The following is an 18,530-nucleotide window of genomic DNA, read 5'->3' as shown; positions in this document are numbered from 1 at the left end:
TATATATGGAAAATTAAAAGAACTTCCCAAGCTCACAGTTTGCAAGAATATTATTAAAACATCCATACATCCCAAAGTGATTCTCAGATTCAATGCAATCCTTATCCAAATACTAATGATATCCTTTTTTTAAAATCGGTACCAGGGATCGAACTCACAACCATCTGCTTGCAAGGTAGGCGCTTATGCCACTGAGCTAAATCCCCAGCCCTAATACTAATGATATTCTTCACAGACATAGAAAAGAAAAAACCCACCATTCACAAAGAAGCACAGAAGACACCAAATAGCCAAAACAGTCTTGAACAAAAAAGAATAAAAGTAAAAGTATCACATTATTTGACTTCAAAATATAATATAAAGTTGTATTAGTCACAGCACTGTGGTGGTAGCAGACCAATGGAACAGACACAGACCAATGGAACAGAATCAAGTGTCTAAAAATAATTCCATGCATCTGGAGCTGACTGATTTTCAACAAAGGTGCTAAGAACAGGTGCTGGAGAAAGAACAATTGTTTTATCATGCTGGAAAAGTTGAGTTTCCACACACAGAAGAATAAAAATGAAACTATTTCTTACCAGTTATAAAATAAACTCAAAAAGGGTTAAGACCTGCAACTATGAAACTACTAGAAGACAAAAGAGAAAATGCTTTATCACACTGAAATGAGATTTTTTTGGATAAGACCTCAAAAGCACAGGAAACAAAATGAAATATAGACCTATGGGATTGTATCAAATCAAAAGGCTTCTGTACATCAAAGGCAACAATCCTCAACACTGAGGATATGGCACATCCATAGCTTGCCTAGGATGTGCAAGGCCCTAGGTTCCATTCCTACGATGGGAAAGGGGTTGCATTATCAGAGTGAATAAACAACCTACAGAACAGGAGAAAATGTGTGACAAAGGATTAATATCCAAAGTATTTAGGCAACTCCAAAAACTCCACACAAAAGCCAAGTAACTGTATTTTAAAATAGGGAATAAAACTAAATAGACATTTTCCTAAAAAGACACAGAAATGGCCCAAGAAGTATATGAAAACTTCACTAATCATCAGAACATTAAAACCACAGTGCACTATTACCAGACTCCATTAAGAACTGCTCTTATTGAAAAGTCAAATGATAATAAGGCTGGTAAGGATTTGAAGAAAAGGGAACCCATGTACACTGTTGTGGAGAATGTAAACTAGTACAGCCACTATGGAAAACTGCATGAAGGTTGTTCAAAAATTTAAAATTAGGATCTGGAAAAATGGTGACTTGCTAGGGGGCTGGGTGCAGAGCCTCTGCGGAGAAATCAGATTAGATACTAGAATATGACAACATGGAGAGAGAGGGCCAGATGAATGGATAATGATCCTTATTAAACAAGGTGGTAACCGAAGGGAAAAATAAAACTAGGAAGAGGAAGAAAAGCATGGTGGAGAGCTGAAGCCCGATGTACTCACTGAGCCCTGTTCCGTGGTGTACTAGGCACGCTCAGAGGATCTAAGGTTGTGCTGAGAACACGGCCGATAACGAGAGTCTACGAATCCCACACCCTTAATGGGAGGACACGGCACAGTAAGCAGTGGATCCAAGGGGAAAAGCTGTATTGGCTCTTGGTGACTGTTGGAAATTAAGACCTGGGACCCCGCGAAGCAGCCAAAGCCACCTGGCTGCGCCAGAGGAGACTGCAAGAAGCTCCGGAGCTCCGAAGCCAGACACTGCACAGTTTTCTGACAGATCCACTCTGTGCTGGGAACGCAGTGAAGAAAAGCAGTGCAGTGTGCAATGGACCCAAGAGGAAGATCTGCATTGAGTCCTGGTGAGGACTAGGGACTGGGTCCCACAGCTGCTGTTACTGGCTGGAGGACATCTTGGAATTGGGAAGAGCCCGGCGCCACGGTGGCATCAGTGACACAGAGAGGACTGGTGGAGGATATCTTGGAGTTGGGCAGAGCCCGCGCCGTGGTGACATCAGATAGTCGCCCCTGGTGCAGAGAGGTCTGGTGGAGGACATCTTGAAATTGGGCAGAGCCTGGCATTGTGACGGCGTCAGTGACACAGAGAGGACTGGTGGAGGACATCTTGGAATTGGGCAGACCTGGCGCTGTGGTTGTTGGGAGCCGCGGCCGACACTGGTCGCCTTACTTGGCGGACGTAGGGCCTGTGGGTGGGAGCGGAGCCTGAGCTAGGTTGCCCCTCCCATCGAGTGAGTCAAGTTGGCGCCTGCTTCCTGCCCCCTGATTGCGCTGGCGACTTAAACAACCCGCTCTGTAAGATAGTCTGCCTAGCAACAGCTGATGTTAGCCAGTCAGCCCGCATCGCGCGCTTTGAACTGATTGGCTACTGTTGCCCTATAAAAGTGAATGCCTCTCCCGCCACAGAGGAAGCACAGAGAGAGATAGAGAAAGTCCACCGGCGAGAAAGGGCTGGTGACAGAGCGGAGGCCTCGCGGGGCCCACGCGGAGATAAATAAAGGCAAGATTGCACACCGCCAGACTTTGTCGTGTGTCTTTCCTGCCGGCCGGGAGCGACCCCGACATTTGGTGGCCCGCACGGGGACTGATCAACCCCGAGACACGGCGGTGGTGTGCAACACTCCAGCGTGGTGCTGCCGGACAGGTGAGTTGGGGATAAGCCTGGGCTCTGGGTGGCGCGCACCTACAGGACTTTTAGACTCCCCTCAGGCTCACGCGTAGGTGACGGGTTCTTTAAGTCACACGCGGTGAGTAACAGCCCTTAGAGGTTGAGAATGGGTAATTTACCAAGCGCGGAGGCGCAGCCCTTGGTAAAGGCCCTTAGGAAGCTTTTAAAAGCTAGAGACCTCAGGGTAGGTCAAAAAACACTAGAACTATTCATAGCAGAGGTAGATAGGGTGGCTCCCTGGTTTTTACCCACAGGGCATTCAAACCTGCCGTCATGGGAGAAGTTAGGCGGGGACCTCGCCTCGGCGGAATTGGGAGGCGATATTTCGCTGGCTATTCGCCCCCTGTGGGAAATGATACATGCGTGCCTTGACTCCTATGCCGAGTTGCGCCGCGAATTGTGTGCGTGCGCCGCTCGAAAAAAGCAGAGAGAGGAAAAAGGGCCCCCGAGAGCCCTCTGGCGGGGAGGAGATAGAGAGCCATCCGCTCCGCCCTGGAACTCTTCTCCAGAAGCGGCTCCCCGCCGAGAGGCCGCTACAGGGAACCCTCCCTTCTCTCAGCCGGCACAGGAAGTGACGCCCCGTTCCACTCTGTCGCGACCGCCGTCCTATGACGTTGCGCCGCGGGGCGGACGGTATTTTCATGGGCGGCTACTCTGCCGAGCAGGCTGAGAAAAACGCCGGTTGAGGAAACGGGGGCTGGGGATTTAGCTTAGCGGCATAAGCGCCTGCCTTGTAAGCAGGCAATCGCGAGTTCGATCCCTGGTACCGATTAAAAAAAAAAAAAAAAACGAAAAAGACCAAAAATTAAAAAAATAAAAAATAAAAAATAAAAAGGGGGAGTAAGCCAAGGCCTGCCTCCAAAGGCGCGGTTATCTATGGCATGACAATGGATGGGCCCGGATCCGGTGGTTAGCTGGAACCGAGGCGCGGTTTGTGTTTTTCCGCAGGAACCGGGACGAAAACCACTGTGGGTCCCAGAGAGGTTGACGCGACAAGTCCCTCGACTGAAGATCAGGCCTGTTCCACCAGGGGCCAACCGCAGGCCCAACAACAAGATGAGCCCTAAAAGAACTGCAGGACAATCCCTTTTTGGGGAGCCTGGAATGGCTTGCTCCCCTATGTTTTACCATTGTTAGGTCCCCTGTGCTCCTTGCTTCTGCTCTTACTTGTAGGACCATTCTTGCTCCAATGGGTTACATCATTTATTAATGGGCGCCTTGCGGCGGCCCGGCGTCAAGTACGCCTGGTTGCCCGTGCGGCCCTGGCAGCAGCCCGTGATGGGCACAATGACCCCCAGGCCTACGCATGGCTCGCTCGACTGGCCTACGACCGGGTCTAGGTGTGGCGGGTCTTCCGCATTCCTTCCCTAATGACACCACACAGCAGGGTAGGTGAGTCAATGACGGGTAAGAGCGTGCCTCCCCAGCACGACTCGACCTAAGCCAGGCCCTACCCCATGGCGCACGAAAGCCGCTGGATTACTAGAATCTGACCAGATCTAGATGCCTCTCCGAGGGGATCACACGGAGGGGCATGAGTGCATGTTTGTGCATCCAGGTTCCGTCCAGTTCACTCCTGGCCCTGGAAAAAGGACGAGGGTCTCAAGGCCTTGGTGGACCCGGGGACGGCCGACCAGGGTCCAAGCCAAGGGCCTACGGTGGGCCTCAACACAGGGCATAAGCCTCTGCACTCGATCCAGGGCGGGCTGCGATGCATACATTCATTCAAAGTAAATAAAATAGGGGGAGATGTTGGGAGCCGCGGCCGACACTGGTCGCCTTACTTGGCGGACGTAGGGCCTGTGGGTGGGAGCGGAGCCTGAGCTAGATTGCCCCTCCCATCGAGTGAGTCAAGTTGGCGCCTGCTTCCTGCCCCCTGATTGTGCTGGCGACTTAAACAACCCGCTCTGTAAGATAGTCTGCCTAGCAACAGCTGATGTTAGCCAGTCAGCCCGCATCGCGCGCTTTGAACTGATTGGCTACTGTTGCCCTATAAAAGTGAATGCCTCTCCCGCCACAGAGGAAGCACAGAGAGAGATAGAGAAAGTCCACCGGCGAGAAAGGGCTGGTGACAGAGCGGAGGCCTCGTGGGGCCCACGCGGAGATAAATAAAGGCAAGATTGCACACCGCCAGACTTTGTCGTGTGTCTTTCCTGCCGGCCGGGAGCGACCCCGACATGTGGTGACATCAGATAGTCACCCCAGGCACAGAGAGGTCTAGTAGAGGACAGATGGGATTTGGGCAGAGCCCTGCACCGTGGTGACATCAGTCAGGCGCTTCTGACTCACAGAGAACTGGCAGGGTCTGCTAGGGCTGAACCATGCCTCTGGTTGGGACTCAATAAGCAGACACAAAATAGTCGTGACTCTGTGACATCCACAAGGTACAGCCTAACTTGTGGATTGACTGGCACAGAAGTTAGAGGCCAGCTTGCACCGTCCCTGAATCCCTGCCTACCTTAGATAAAAGCAATTGGGGAGGGCAGCAAAAACTCCAGTCAATATGCTTCGGAAAGGCCCTAAGCAATACAGAAAGGGCCAGAGACCCCCAGGACACACCAGTCTGAAAGAAACCAGAAACATGACAAGAGACAGAAATAAAAAAAAATCTCCAGCTGCCGAACCTGGGAAAATAAGCCCAGGAAAAGTAAACACAGAAGAGAACCAGCACAGTAACCATCCAATACTAGACACAGCATCAGCGGACATAAAGAAATACCTTCACAACCTCATGGAAGAATTTAAAACTTTACTTCTGATCCAAGTGAGGCAAGATATAAAAAGATTAATTAAAGAAATGATAAGCCCCTCCCAAGAGAACACAGATGGAAGAATGGAGGAACTCAGAAAAGAAAGAGAAACCTGAAGAAGATAACCTAGAATACATGAAAGAGATCCAAAGAGATTACCAGGAAACTAAAAACTCCATTGAAAACTGGCAAAATGCCTTGACAGAAACTAAAGTTAGCCTTTTGAAACTTGAAGAGAGATTTATGATATATGATCACGAAAGAAAAGACCTCTTAAAAATAATGAAGCAGAAAGAAACAATTCAAAGGCTAGAAGACGACAAAAGGATACATAACTTAAGAATAAAGCACTTGAGCGAGGAAGCAGGAATAACCAAAAATGAACTACGAAGAATATTCACAGATATATTAAAGGAAAACTTCCCAAGCATAGGAAAAAGAAATGATATCCAGATAAATGAGGCATATAGAACTCCAGCCACCTACAACCAAAACAGATCTACACCCAGACATATAACAAGATTCCAGAAACCCACCAAAAGAACAGAATACTAAAAGCAGCCAGGGAAAAGAAGCAGATTACCTACGACAGAAAATGATCAAAATAACAACAGACTTATCAACAGAAACTCTCAAATCAAGAAGGGCCAGAGGGGGGAAATAGTCCAAGCCCTAAAAGAAAATAATTTGCAACCAAGACTGGTACCCAGAAAACTCTTTCAAAATTAATGGAGAAATAATATATTTACAAGACAAGGAGGAACTGTGGGAGTTCATGGCCACCAACCCAACCCTACAAAAAATACTGAAGGACATTCCAGAGAGAGAGAGGAAGGGATACCAGGATTTCAGCAACATTGGCAGAGAGGCCTCAATGAACTGGGCAGACAGTGGAATGAAGGCGTAAGGTGGAAAATTATAGCAGTAAAGTGGAATAGCAGACATGAGGCAGAGACGGTAAGCTATAATCTTTAGTATAGATAGCTTTGATACACTATAAAAAAGCAGAGGTCATTGTTAGTAGTGTATCAGGATTTAAAAGTCACAGTCTTATTGCTCTGTTTAGTCTGAATTTAATTTGTTCCGGTCTGTCCACTCCCATCAGATTTGAGGGCACAGACATCTGACTCAAAAATAGCAGGTTACACCATGGTAACTATCCTTAATTTCCTATTAACTTAAACTGAAACCCTCTACTGCTTACATTGCCTTACTATAACTGATCTTATTTGAATATGATTTGTTAGACCGCGGTTTTGCCTTGGCTGATTTTATTTGAATTTGGTATGCTTTATAGTATCAAGTTTAAAAGTAGAGACAACTACTCTGAAGATGATAAGATGTAAAAGATATCCATACCAGTTTTGATTATTCACAGCTCTCAAGTCCTACAATGTTTTCAAAGTTGTTTTTATAAAAATAGCTATGTAATACTATGCTTAACTATATTAAGCCTGATGATGTGAACAAGTCTATTGAAAATAACAAGAGAAAGCATAGTAACTATGGTAGATCACCTAATATTGTAGTCATATGTGTATTTTTCATTGCATGTTTTTCTAGGAATTTGTTTTGCTGTCTTGTTATGATCTGTTTTTCCCTATAATACAGAGAGGATAGATACACATTTAGAAATTCACACATGGGAAGAATTTTTTAAACTATTTACGGGAACAGATTATATAATGCAAGATGTAATGAACAGACACACTGAAGAAGAGACACTAAGAAACCCAATGCTAATTCTGCAGCATTATGATATAAAATCTAGCAATACTATTATTCACTGTTCAGAGTGATATTAGTCTAGTCTCTTAAGTTCAATTTCAGCATACTTAAAGATAAGGACAGCTACTACGAAGAGAATGAGAGACACTATGGTAGTCATTATTGTCTTCCTCAATGTTAGATCTTGAAGACCTAAAAAGCCTTCATCATCCTGTAATGATTTGATTAGTTTTATAATATGCAGTATGTATTTAATGTGTGTGAAGATGGGGACAACTATTTGGAAGAAAACTAGAGACAATAAGATAAGCAGTGAAGATCTCCAGTGGACTTGCTTTGAAATCTGCATTTCTTTAAATTGCTTATTTTTGAATTGTTTTGATATGTTTAATCTTACCCTCTTTAAAATAAAAAACAAGTGTGTAGGACTGATAACCATATTACTAAGTTTTTGTTGGATCATTGAGCAGAAATGTTGTCAGTGTCAGTATTTGAATGTCACTTTACATACTTTAATTTTGTAACCTGAACAACTATTTCTAAGATGACAGTATGTAACTTATCAACTGGTGATTCCTTACTGTTTATTTTTCTGTAATTCTGTATTATTTCTACCCTTTTTTCTGCATTTTTTCGTTTCTTTTTCTTTAAATAAATAGAAAATTAGAACAACTTTGATCCAGCAAACCCAGTACTTGCTATATATCCAAATGAAATAAAATCAATATGTCAGAGGCTTCTGGACACCAATGTGCACTACAGCACTGTTTACCACTATCAATTGAAATTTCGACCTAATCAATGCATAAAGACAAGATGATGCACATACATAATACAGCACTATTCAGCCATAAAGAACAATTAAATTTTGTCATTTGTGGTAACAAAGATGGAAATGAAGATCATGGTATTAGGTAAAACAAGCCAGCAACAAGAAGACAAGTACCACATTATCTCTCTCATATGTGGAATCTAAAAAAGTTTATCTCATAGAAGTTGAGAGTAAAATGCTGGGTACCAGAGGCTGGGGGCAATAGGAGGGAGACATTATGGTGTGCTACTGCTTAACAGGGTCACTGTAGATAATAATTATGTATTGTGTACTCCAGAAGCTAGAAAAAAAGATCTTGAATGTTTTCACCATGTAGTTGTTTGAGGAAATAGATAAGTTTAACTTGACTTATGCATTAAACAATGGATGGATGGATGGATGGATGGATCAAAACATCATAGTTGGCCCCATTAATATGCATAACCTGGGGCCCCATGAATGCCATGGAAACACTCTGCCATAGAGATGTATGTCCACTGCACTTTTGGGTTTTTGCTGTTGCTGTTTTGACATAAGATCTCTTACGTTGCCTAGGTTATCCCAGAACTCTTAGGTTTAAGTGATTTCCTGTCTTAGCCTCCCAAGCAACTAGGACTGGCGCCAGCTAATGCGCATAATTTGCACGTGTTTATGTATCAGTTTAAAAAATAAAGATATACAATGTTACTAGAAAAACTGGTGACATTTAAAACCACCTATGGATTACCTAACAGTATTTTATGGATTTTAATTTTTTCCTATTATCAATTATATTCTAACTGTGTAAAAGAATGCTCTTGTTCTTAAAGGGAATGCCAAAAAAATACCTACTGAAGGAGCATCGTGTGTATAATTACTGTCAAATGGTTAGGAAAAAATATCCACGCATACAAAAAGAAAAGATGGTAATATAAATGTGATAAAATTTTGACACTTTAGGAATCTGGGTAAAGAATATACAGAAATCTTTTGTACTATTCTTGCAACTTTCCTGTAAATTTGAAATCATTTCACAATAGAATGTTAAAAAACACTAGAGCTACTAAATAAAAGAATCAAGACAGGGACAATATCTAAAACTCAGAAAATCAGGTAACAGGAAACCCAATCAACAAACAAGTGACAGGAAAAGGGAAAAGAAAGAATGGCAAATAGCAAAAGCATAATAATGGCAGAAATAATACTGCCACACAAATTATAGAACAATATTAAAATGATTATATTATGCTCACAGATTAACAGGTGTTCAAATTGTTTAAAACTGAATAACTCAAGATCTTGCTATATTTTAAAAGACATATACCTGAAATAAAATAAATGAGGAAGGTTGAAAATAAAGGAATAAAATAAGTTGTAGCAAACAAACATGTTAATCACAAGAATGATACACATCAGGCAGTGGCAGAAAATGCTGGCTGCCTATTCCAAATATTCACTCTCTTCTCTTCCCACTTGGGTTTAATGCCAACCTGTATCCTAGACACAGATCTCTGAAAGAAAAAAGTAGGCTTTTAGCCTCCTGGTTGCTTAAGCATTAACACTGAACTATGGTCCAGCAAACAGATGGAAATGCTTGTTTTCTGGGACCTCTAGCAAGGTCACTTACTGGAAATTAGCTGAGTGGGGATGGTACAGCCTTCCTCTTGTTTCTGGCCCTCAAAGGATATACTGGCTAGAGCACCATGAGGGTATCTTAAGATGGAAACCATATCAAGATGCTGAGGCAAAAGAGAGAAGCTAGACAAGAACTGAATCAAATTTCCCCATGGAGTCAACACTGAACCTGACCACTGAATTGGATTCGGTTCTCATCCAGTTTAGTTCATGACCAGAATCACGGGAAAAATCAAGTTCATGAACTGAGGTAGCACATATGCTGCTGAGTCGCATCCTGACAAGAATAATTATGTTCCTTACAAAGAAGTCAAGATATAAATAAACAGGACAAAGAGGCTATTTCATATTATTCAAAAAAACACAGCAAAAAGATATAATAGTTATGAGTTTATAAACTCTTTATACCCTAATAAAACAAAAGATATAAATCGGACTAAATTTAAGTGAACAAATTTAGGTGGGATGGGAGATTTACACAAACCTCTGAGATAGCTAAAATGAAAACCACAAACAATGAGGAAGGCTATAAAGATTGATATAACACAAACTTATTGTAACAGGATATAAGGAACTTGTACCTGAGGAAAAAATACATGTATTTTCAAGCCACATAAAAACACAAATATAGATTATTTTTTACAGTCAGAGGTCAGAAAACTTTTTTGGAAAAGATAAAACAGCAAATATTTTAAACTGTAGGCCACAGGCTCTCTGTTACAACCAGTCAGCTCTGGAACTGTAGCTGGAAAGTAGTCATCAATAATATCCAGACAAACAAAACATTTTACCAATATAGTCAACCTGGCCAGCAGCTACCTACCTGCTGTAGGTAACAATGGAGAAAAATATACACACAAACCATGAAGCTATCACACAGACCACAATCAATTACCATAATATAGCATTAAAATTAACAAAATAATCCCAGTACTTAGGAGGCTGAGGCAGGAAGATTACCATGAGGCAAGCCTGAGTTACAAAGTGAGTTCAAGATCAGCCTGAAATACATAGTGAAACCATCTCCAAAAGATAAAAAAAAATTATGCCCCTCAATCCCTCAATGTATATACCTGGATATTTTAAAATGTTCCTGGGTTTAAAAAATTTAAATTTAAAAATAACTCGAGTTGAAGAGAAAACAAAAGTAGAAAATACAATTTATAAGTAAACAATCAAAAAACTTTGGGACTATTATATATCAAAACACATCAGGCAAAACTGAGGAAGAAAATTTGTGGCTTAAATACATTTGTTAGAAACGAAGAGGACATAAAATTAACTTAGTTTTCACCTCAAGAATTTAAAATGCATTAAGAACAATATTCCACTGTACACTGTTGTACTCTAAGAAAACAGCTTCGTTATATGTGTATTATAACAAAACCTGTAACATGGGCTTACTGTATGTATTTTCCTTCTTATGTCTTTGGATGACCTAATTGACATATTAAGCAATGCTCTCCTCTGTAAAGAATTGTAAAACCTTACCTAATTGATATGTTAACCATTGTTGCCCTCTACAAACAACAGAAGTGGTGCTAAAACAAGCTAACAAGTGTTGTTAATCACTGTTAGGCGTCTCTATTCTCCATTAAAGAGCTAAAGAAAACTAGGATGGCCCTCTAATTTACACTTGTTTGAAGTAACTTGCTTGTGTGCAGGGAGATTTGCTTATTAGTATAACCCTTTACCTGACCTTGATCCCCCTCCCCAGAAAGAAAGAAAAACATAACCGCCGTTTTCTGTTCTGTATGGTGCCTTATTGCCTCCCCTCTCCCCTTACCTATCTCTCTAGGCTAGGCCATAAAGATTTTGGGTTTCTGGTGACCTCTTCCCGACCTGGTGGTGATCTGTCATAAAATGAGCCTGCTCTGTTTTTAAGAACTGCTTAGCTTCAAAGAAATTACAGGAAAATATTGTGGCTTAACCCTAATGCACCAAAAGGGTTAAGTTCCAAATCCTTGTAAAGGCTTAAGTTTCAGCTTCTTGTAACTTTGGACCCCTTGCCACCTGTTAGTGTAGCTGTCCTGAGATAATTAGCTTTCTACTTTCTTCTCCAAATGTTAGTACAGATAATTCTTATCTGCAGGATGGGAGTAACTCAAAAGGCGCCAAAGGCTCCCGAGGTTGTCAGAACTAAGTGGACAGCTATACAGTTTCCAGATTCGGGTCAACAAGTTTGATGGTTCTGCAGGTTTCTTTGTTTCCCCCATCCCCTCTTTGCCTCCAGCCTCTTTTTAAAGTCCTCCCTTCAGTCTCTGGCACTCAGTCTCCAAATAGGCTCCCGGAGACTCGTCACCAGGCCTGGCCTAATAAAGCCTTTGCTCCCCAAATTTCAGTCTCTTGCTTCCCTGGATTTTATACCGGGGTCCAAGTCATTACAACACACATCACATTTTGTTTATCCATGCATGTGTTAATGGATACTTGGTTTACTTCCTTTTAGCTACTGTGAGTAATGCTGCTATGAACTTGGAGGTACAGATGTTTACTAAGACCCTGCCTGCTTTCAATTCAAAACATACATACCCAGAAGTCAATTGGCTGCACCATACAGCATCAATAATTGCCATTCCGATTAACAGTATACAAGTGTTCTCCACATCTTTGCCAACACCTGATATTTTCCAGTGTTTAATAGTAACCATCCTAACAAATATGGGATAGTATCTCACTGTTCTTTTTATTTGCATTTCTCTAATGATTCATGATGCTTTTATCTTTTGAGGGGCTTACTGGTCATTTTTGTTTTGGGTTTTTTGTTTTTGTTTTGGTGGCTTTTTGTTTGTTTTTGAGACAGATTCTCATTACGTAGTCCAGGCTGTCCTTGAACTCACTATGTAGCCCAGGCCAGCCTTGAACTCATGGTGATCCTCCTACCTCAGCCTCCCAAGTGCTGGGATTAAAGGTATATACCACTGCACACACCATTTTGTGTATCTTCTAGAGAAATGTCTATTTAAGTTTTTGTTCATTTTTCCCCCCAGGATTTTTTTTTTTTTAATTTTTGGTCTTTTTCATTTTTATCGGTACCAGGGATCGAACTCACGATTGCCTACTTGCAAGGCAGGTGCTTATGCTGCTGAGCTAAATCCCCAGCCCTCCCCCCAGGATTTTTAAGAGTGTGACAAAACTGTACATATGTAAAATATACAGCCTGAAATTTTGTTATAAATAAATTTATACTGTGAAGTGGTTATCAAAAATGTCGATCATTTCACAGAATTGTATTTTGTATGTGTGTTCGGTTAAAAAATTCTCCACTCTAATGTGTTATTAGCCATAGTTACCATATTGCAAATTAGATCTCCAGAATTTATTTATTGCCTGAAAGTCCACATCCTTTAATCAAGCATGAAGGCATACATCTGTAATCCAAGTACTCTATGATGCTGAGGCAGGAGGACTACAAATATGAGTTCAGTCTGAGCAACTTAGCAATTTAGTGAACTCTGTCTCAAAAAGAACTGAGGATGTACCTCAGTGAGAAGGTCCTGGTTCAATTCCCAATACTGTAAAAAAAAAAAGTTCATAATGTTTAACTAAAATGTTACCCCACCGCATCCCACAAGGATTTTTTGTACTGAGTCTGACTTCTTTAGATTCTATCCATAAGTGAGATGATGCAGTGTTTGTCTCTTTTATCTGGCTTATTTCACTTAACATAATTGTTCTCTAAGTTTACCCATGTTGTTGTAAATGGTAAGGTTTTCTTTTGCAGGCTGAATAATAGTGTACATCTATATCACATATATATCTATATATCTATATGTATCTATATATATGTGTGTGTGTGTGTGTGTGTGTGTGTGTGTGATTTTCATTATCTATTCATCTGCCAATGGACAGTTTTTGGCCATATCTTGGCTACATGACACTGCAGTGAACATGACAGTACAAAAAATCTTTCAAGACATGACTTTAATTCCATTGGATATAATACCCAAAACATCATTGTTAGATCATACAGGAATTCTACCTTTTTCGAACTCTGCCTATTGTTTTCCATAAGATTTCTACCCACCAACAGTGTCCCAGGGTTCCCTTTTATTGACATCCTTACCAACACTTGTAATCACTTGACTTTTTCATAATTTGTCATTCTGACATACGTGCGATGGTGTCTTGTGACTTTGACTTGCTTTTCCCTGATTATTAGTTATGCTGAACATCTGTACATATTTTGTTGGCCCTTTTTTATGGCTTATATCTAAACGTCCACCCAGAGTCTCATATGCTCATAGGTGGGGCTTTTTGAAACTGGTCAAATCTAAAGTAGTGGTGTCGAACCTATGGCACATGTACCACAGTGGGCAGGCAGAGCCCTCTCTGTCATCACAAGCCAAGTAGCTGAGCATCAGATAATGGTGGGTTTTTTTTTTAAACTAAAACCTAAGTATTCAGGTTTAATTGCACTATTTACACTTTGCAATAAATAAGTGGGTTTTGGGTTGCAGTTGGGTACTTGGTTTCCAAAAGGTTTGCCATCACTGATTTAGGATGTGTGACACTAGGATTAAGAGTGTGTAGTATAAATTAGTCCAATGATTGGAATTAGCAGTTCTTGATGTGGATGAATGGATTTCTTGAAGACAGAAGTCCCATTCTAGGTGTATCAGGCACCACCAAAAAAGGCTTGTAACTTGAATGGGATAAAATAGAAAGGCAAACTTATTGCTGAAGTAGAATTGTACTCCAATTTTATTTGCATTTTCCAAATGACAGATATTGCTGAGCATCTTTTTATTTGTTTTCTGGACATTTGTATCACTTGTATGTGTGTGGGGGGGTAACTGGGGATATGTATCCTTTTTTAGAGAAAAATATAATCAAATTTTCACTAGTTTGCAATTGGGTTATCTTTTGTTGTTGATTGTAAGATTATTTTCATATAATTTTGATACTATAACCTTATCAGATATATAATTTGCAAATATTTTCTATTTTCTGAGCTCTCTTCTCACTTTCCTTGTTATCCCCCTACCAAATAAGTATGTCTTCTTACTTTTTTGACATGCTTTGTTTTAAATTTTATAAAGTCTAATTTAGATATTTTTCTTTTTGTTATTCATGCCTTTGGTGTCAAATGTAAGAAAACACTGCTAAGTCCAACACCATAAAGATTTTCTTTTAAATGTTCATGTACTTAGCACTTAAATTTAGGTCACTGATTCATTTTTAGTGAGGTAGATAGAAGTCACTTTCACTCTTGTATATGGGTACTCAATTGTCAAAGTACAATTTGTTGAAGAAACTATTCTTTATTCATTCAATGACAATAGTATCCTTGTTGAAAATCAAATGGCCACATAATAGGTGAGTTTACTTTTGGGCTTTTGATTCATTCCTTTGGTCTATATATCTATATTTATGCCATTTTTTACTATTTTGGTTACTGAAGCTTTGAATAAGTTTGAAATCTGGAAGTATGATTTCTCCAATTTTATTCTTTTTTCCTCATTGTTAGCTATTCAGTAATCCCCTATGATTCTGTATTCATAAAGAATAGTAGTTTGTAATTTTGCCTTTTTGCCATGTTTTAATTGAGCTTCAATATCAGAGTAATGCCAGTCTTAATACACTGCTTAAAGAAGTGTCCCTCCCTCTTCTATGTTTTGGAAGAACTTAAGAAAGACTGTTATTAATTTCCCCTAAAATGTGTGGCAGAATTACCCTATATAGCCATCTGTTCTTGCATTTTTCTTTTAGGGAAGTTTTAGATTTCTGTCAGTTGCTTCATATATTTTGAGAACTGTTTGACATTAAGATGTGTTTTGTACATCTATCAATTTTCCGTGATAAGTGTAATCATTATGTACTGCAAATATGTAATGGTACAAAATTTTAAAAGTATACAATTACCATAGCTTCTTGTTGGAGTGACACTTTTATCACTATATACATTAGTTCCCATTTTATCTGTGGGGGATACACTCCAGGATCCCTGGTGGATGCCTGAAATTGCAGAGAATATCAAATCTGATATATACTGTTTTCTCCTAAACAAACATGCAAAAGTTTAAGATCTTTTCCTTCTTAACGGAGTACTTTTCATACATCATGGCTATAATTTTTGCAAATTGAGGCACAACAAAATTAACACTAATTTCTTCTCCACAATTTGCCAGATAAAAGAAGATTCATTCTTACCATAGATCTTAGGAACCTGAGGGAAGACTTTTTTTCTTTCCCTATTTTCCTTACTGGATATTTCTTGTGTGTGCGCCACCTAGTGGTGTCAGTAATGAACCTAAGTGGTAATCTATTGATTCACTCCGCTCTCAATTATGCTAATTAGAATCATACCTATGCACACAAGGTTGAATCCAGAAACTTATAAACAACTTTATGAAGTTGTTCTATCAACATCATCATTAACAACAATAGCAGCACCACAGAGTTTTCTAAATAATAGTGAATATTAACAATGAACTGACTGCCTGGAAAGAAGTATGATGCAATTGATATTTGGTATCAAAAACAAAATCAAACAAACAAAAAACCTAGGGGCCAGGGATTTGGCTCAGTGGCATAAGTGCCTGCCTGACGAGCGCAAGGTCGTGAGTTCAATTCCCCCATACCAAAAGAAAAGACCTTGAAAGAGAACTTCCCAGTACTAGATGTACCTATAGTATGAATAATATCTACATCCTGAAAGTTGCCAGAAGAAAGAGAAATTTCTAAAAGCTGTCAGAGGGAGGGAAATAGTATCCTCCAAAAAAGAACTGAACTGGCAAAAGACTGACCAATAACACTGGATGATTAATCACAACAAAAGAATACCTTCAAAGTTCTGAGGGGAGCCACATATAGTGGTGTATGGCTATAAACCCAGCACTTAGGAAGCTGAGGCAGGAGGACTGCCTCAAGTTCAAGGCCAGCCTGAACTACATAGTGAAAACTTTTTTCTCCTCAAAAAAAAAAAAATTCTGAAGGGGATAATGTCATTTAGAGTTCTTTACCTATTGAGGCTATCATTAAGAATAAAAACAGTGACAAATAGGACTGACACATTAGCCCAAATGGACACCATTCTTAGGAAGTTACCAGAGGATCTCCTCCAGCAAAATGATAGAGTAAACTAAGAATCTAGACCACAATGGATCCAACTCAGAAGCACAATGCAGGAAAGTTCCAGGATGTCAGTACCCAAGGAAGAAAGTGAAATCATAGTATAGCAATATGCACTGTTCTGTTGCACAGGGAGCAATATTTACATAATTATAATGATACAAATGCTTTATTTTCCATTCTTAGAATTAAAAATTTAGAAAATCAGGGTTAAAACTGGGCAAACATATAGATGTTTACATCTTTAAAAATGTAAAGACTTACAGTAAAACTGCAAGCAATACTAGTGACCCAGAAGGTACTATTTATTGTCAATTGTTGCTAGAATGAATAAAGAGATTAGAAAGTAACCAGCAAAAGGATGATAAAAAGTAATGTAATAACTTTGGAGAAAATGGAGATGGAGTAGTGTAAATGAACTAAATCTTCATTTGTGAGAACAAGACAACACAATAAGAACAGATTTTATCTAAATTTGGTAGATTAAGATAGTGTATAAGCGTATTTACAGATATCAAAGTAAATATCAGAAAACTAAAAACAAAGTTAGGGAATGGAAGTGATTCTTTGTGAGGAATGAGACTTACAAACCATTCAATACCATTTTATGCATTATGTATCTATTAGTTTGGTAAAAAATTTAAAATTTGAATAGGAAACACTTTCTTATGATTCACCATATTCCAAAGCTACACAGAGGATCCAGTGAAGTCTCAGTACCCTTTGGTCCCTCACATCCACTTACTGCCTCCTGAAGTGCCCGATGTGTTCCCTTCCAGATACTTCCATATTTACAAGCAAATACTCAGCTGTATCTTTACTCTTCCGTACCTTTGCACAAATGGCAGCATGCTATGTATACTGTCTTTTAAAAAATACTGACTCCTAACAATTGTTTATTAAGGCTGTGTATTACTCCATTATATGAATTTCTTATAACTCATTTATTTAGTTTTGTACTGATGAACATCTAAATTTTTCCCCAGTACTATGTTATTTCAAATAATGCTATAATAAATCAACCAACATTATTAAAAAAATAAATGTTTAAGATAGCTTGCCTCCATTTCTCAATTCTACAAGGAGCTTGGCTTTCATCTCTTCAGTGCCTATCACAGATGCTGGCATACAGAAAGCACTCAATTATGATTTGTTAACTTAAGTTGAATTGTACTGAAGAAATTAACCTAGCCAAACATCTCAATGAAATACTATAATTCTGAAGTTCATGGCCCAGCAAAGAATCTATAAAAACCTGTAACACTCTGCATATTCAGTCTCTACATTTCAGTTCATCAGAAAGAAAATCTAGCAGTGCAAATCAGTTTAGGATATGTGGAACAATAATGTGATGTCATTATAGTGAAGAGACTACTTATACGATCTTAGCCCTACACCCTGAATATCTAAGCTGCCATAAAGATTCTAATTCTTTATACAGCTGTCAGTGGTATACTTAGAAATACAGAGTTGCTAGTGTCTTACAAGTAACAGGAATAAAATGAAACAAAACAATCAACTCCTCTGACCAAAAATCACCCAATCACCCTACACATGTCTTTGTCATACTTACTCTGAGCTCTTTTGGGCCTGTATGGATTGGAAGCAAGTGTATAGTACCCGGCCAGTCTATTTAAAAAAAGAAAACAAATGTTACACAAATGATTAATTTTTGGTGTTGTTTTAAAACTATTAAGATACAATATTTGTACATCTTTATGGAATGTATTATAGTAATTCAACATATGTATAATAATGAAATCAGAATTTCTATCTCTTCAACCATTATTCATTGCCATGTGTTAGAAATTCAATAGTAACTTAGTAGTCCCTAAAACCCACAGGCCCTTCTGAAAGTGGAAAGTTAAAGGAGATTCTAAAGATAAAATATGGCGCAATCAATTTCTGTAAG

At 39.6% G+C, this 18,530-nt stretch overlaps 1 protein-coding gene across 5 annotated transcripts in view; it reads right to left on the bottom strand.

The window, feature by feature from the left end:
• Nucleotides 1–18,530, bottom strand: part of Brcc3 (BRCA1/BRCA2-containing complex subunit 3) — a 59,607-nt gene that overhangs the window by 25,993 nt on the left and 15,084 nt on the right. For all 5 annotated transcript variants that reach the window (XM_063246635.1, XM_063246633.1, XM_013141222.3 and 2 more), the window contains one exon: nucleotides 18,192–18,247. In XM_063246635.1, coding sequence (XP_063102705.1) covers nucleotides 18,192–18,247 — 56 coding nt within the window. The remainder of the gene's footprint in view (nucleotides 1–18,191; nucleotides 18,248–18,530) is intronic.

Source organism: Cavia porcellus, unplaced genomic scaffold, assembly GCF_034190915.1.
Source record: "Cavia porcellus strain 051 isolate PalLab524CR breed Dunkin Hartley unplaced genomic scaffold, mCavPor4.1 scaffold_3, whole genome shotgun sequence".
Classification (NCBI taxonomy): domain Eukaryota; kingdom Metazoa; phylum Chordata; class Mammalia; order Rodentia; family Caviidae; genus Cavia; species Cavia porcellus.
Note: the sequence above shows the minus strand (reverse complement) of the source record. Positions and strands in the feature narration are given on the sequence as shown.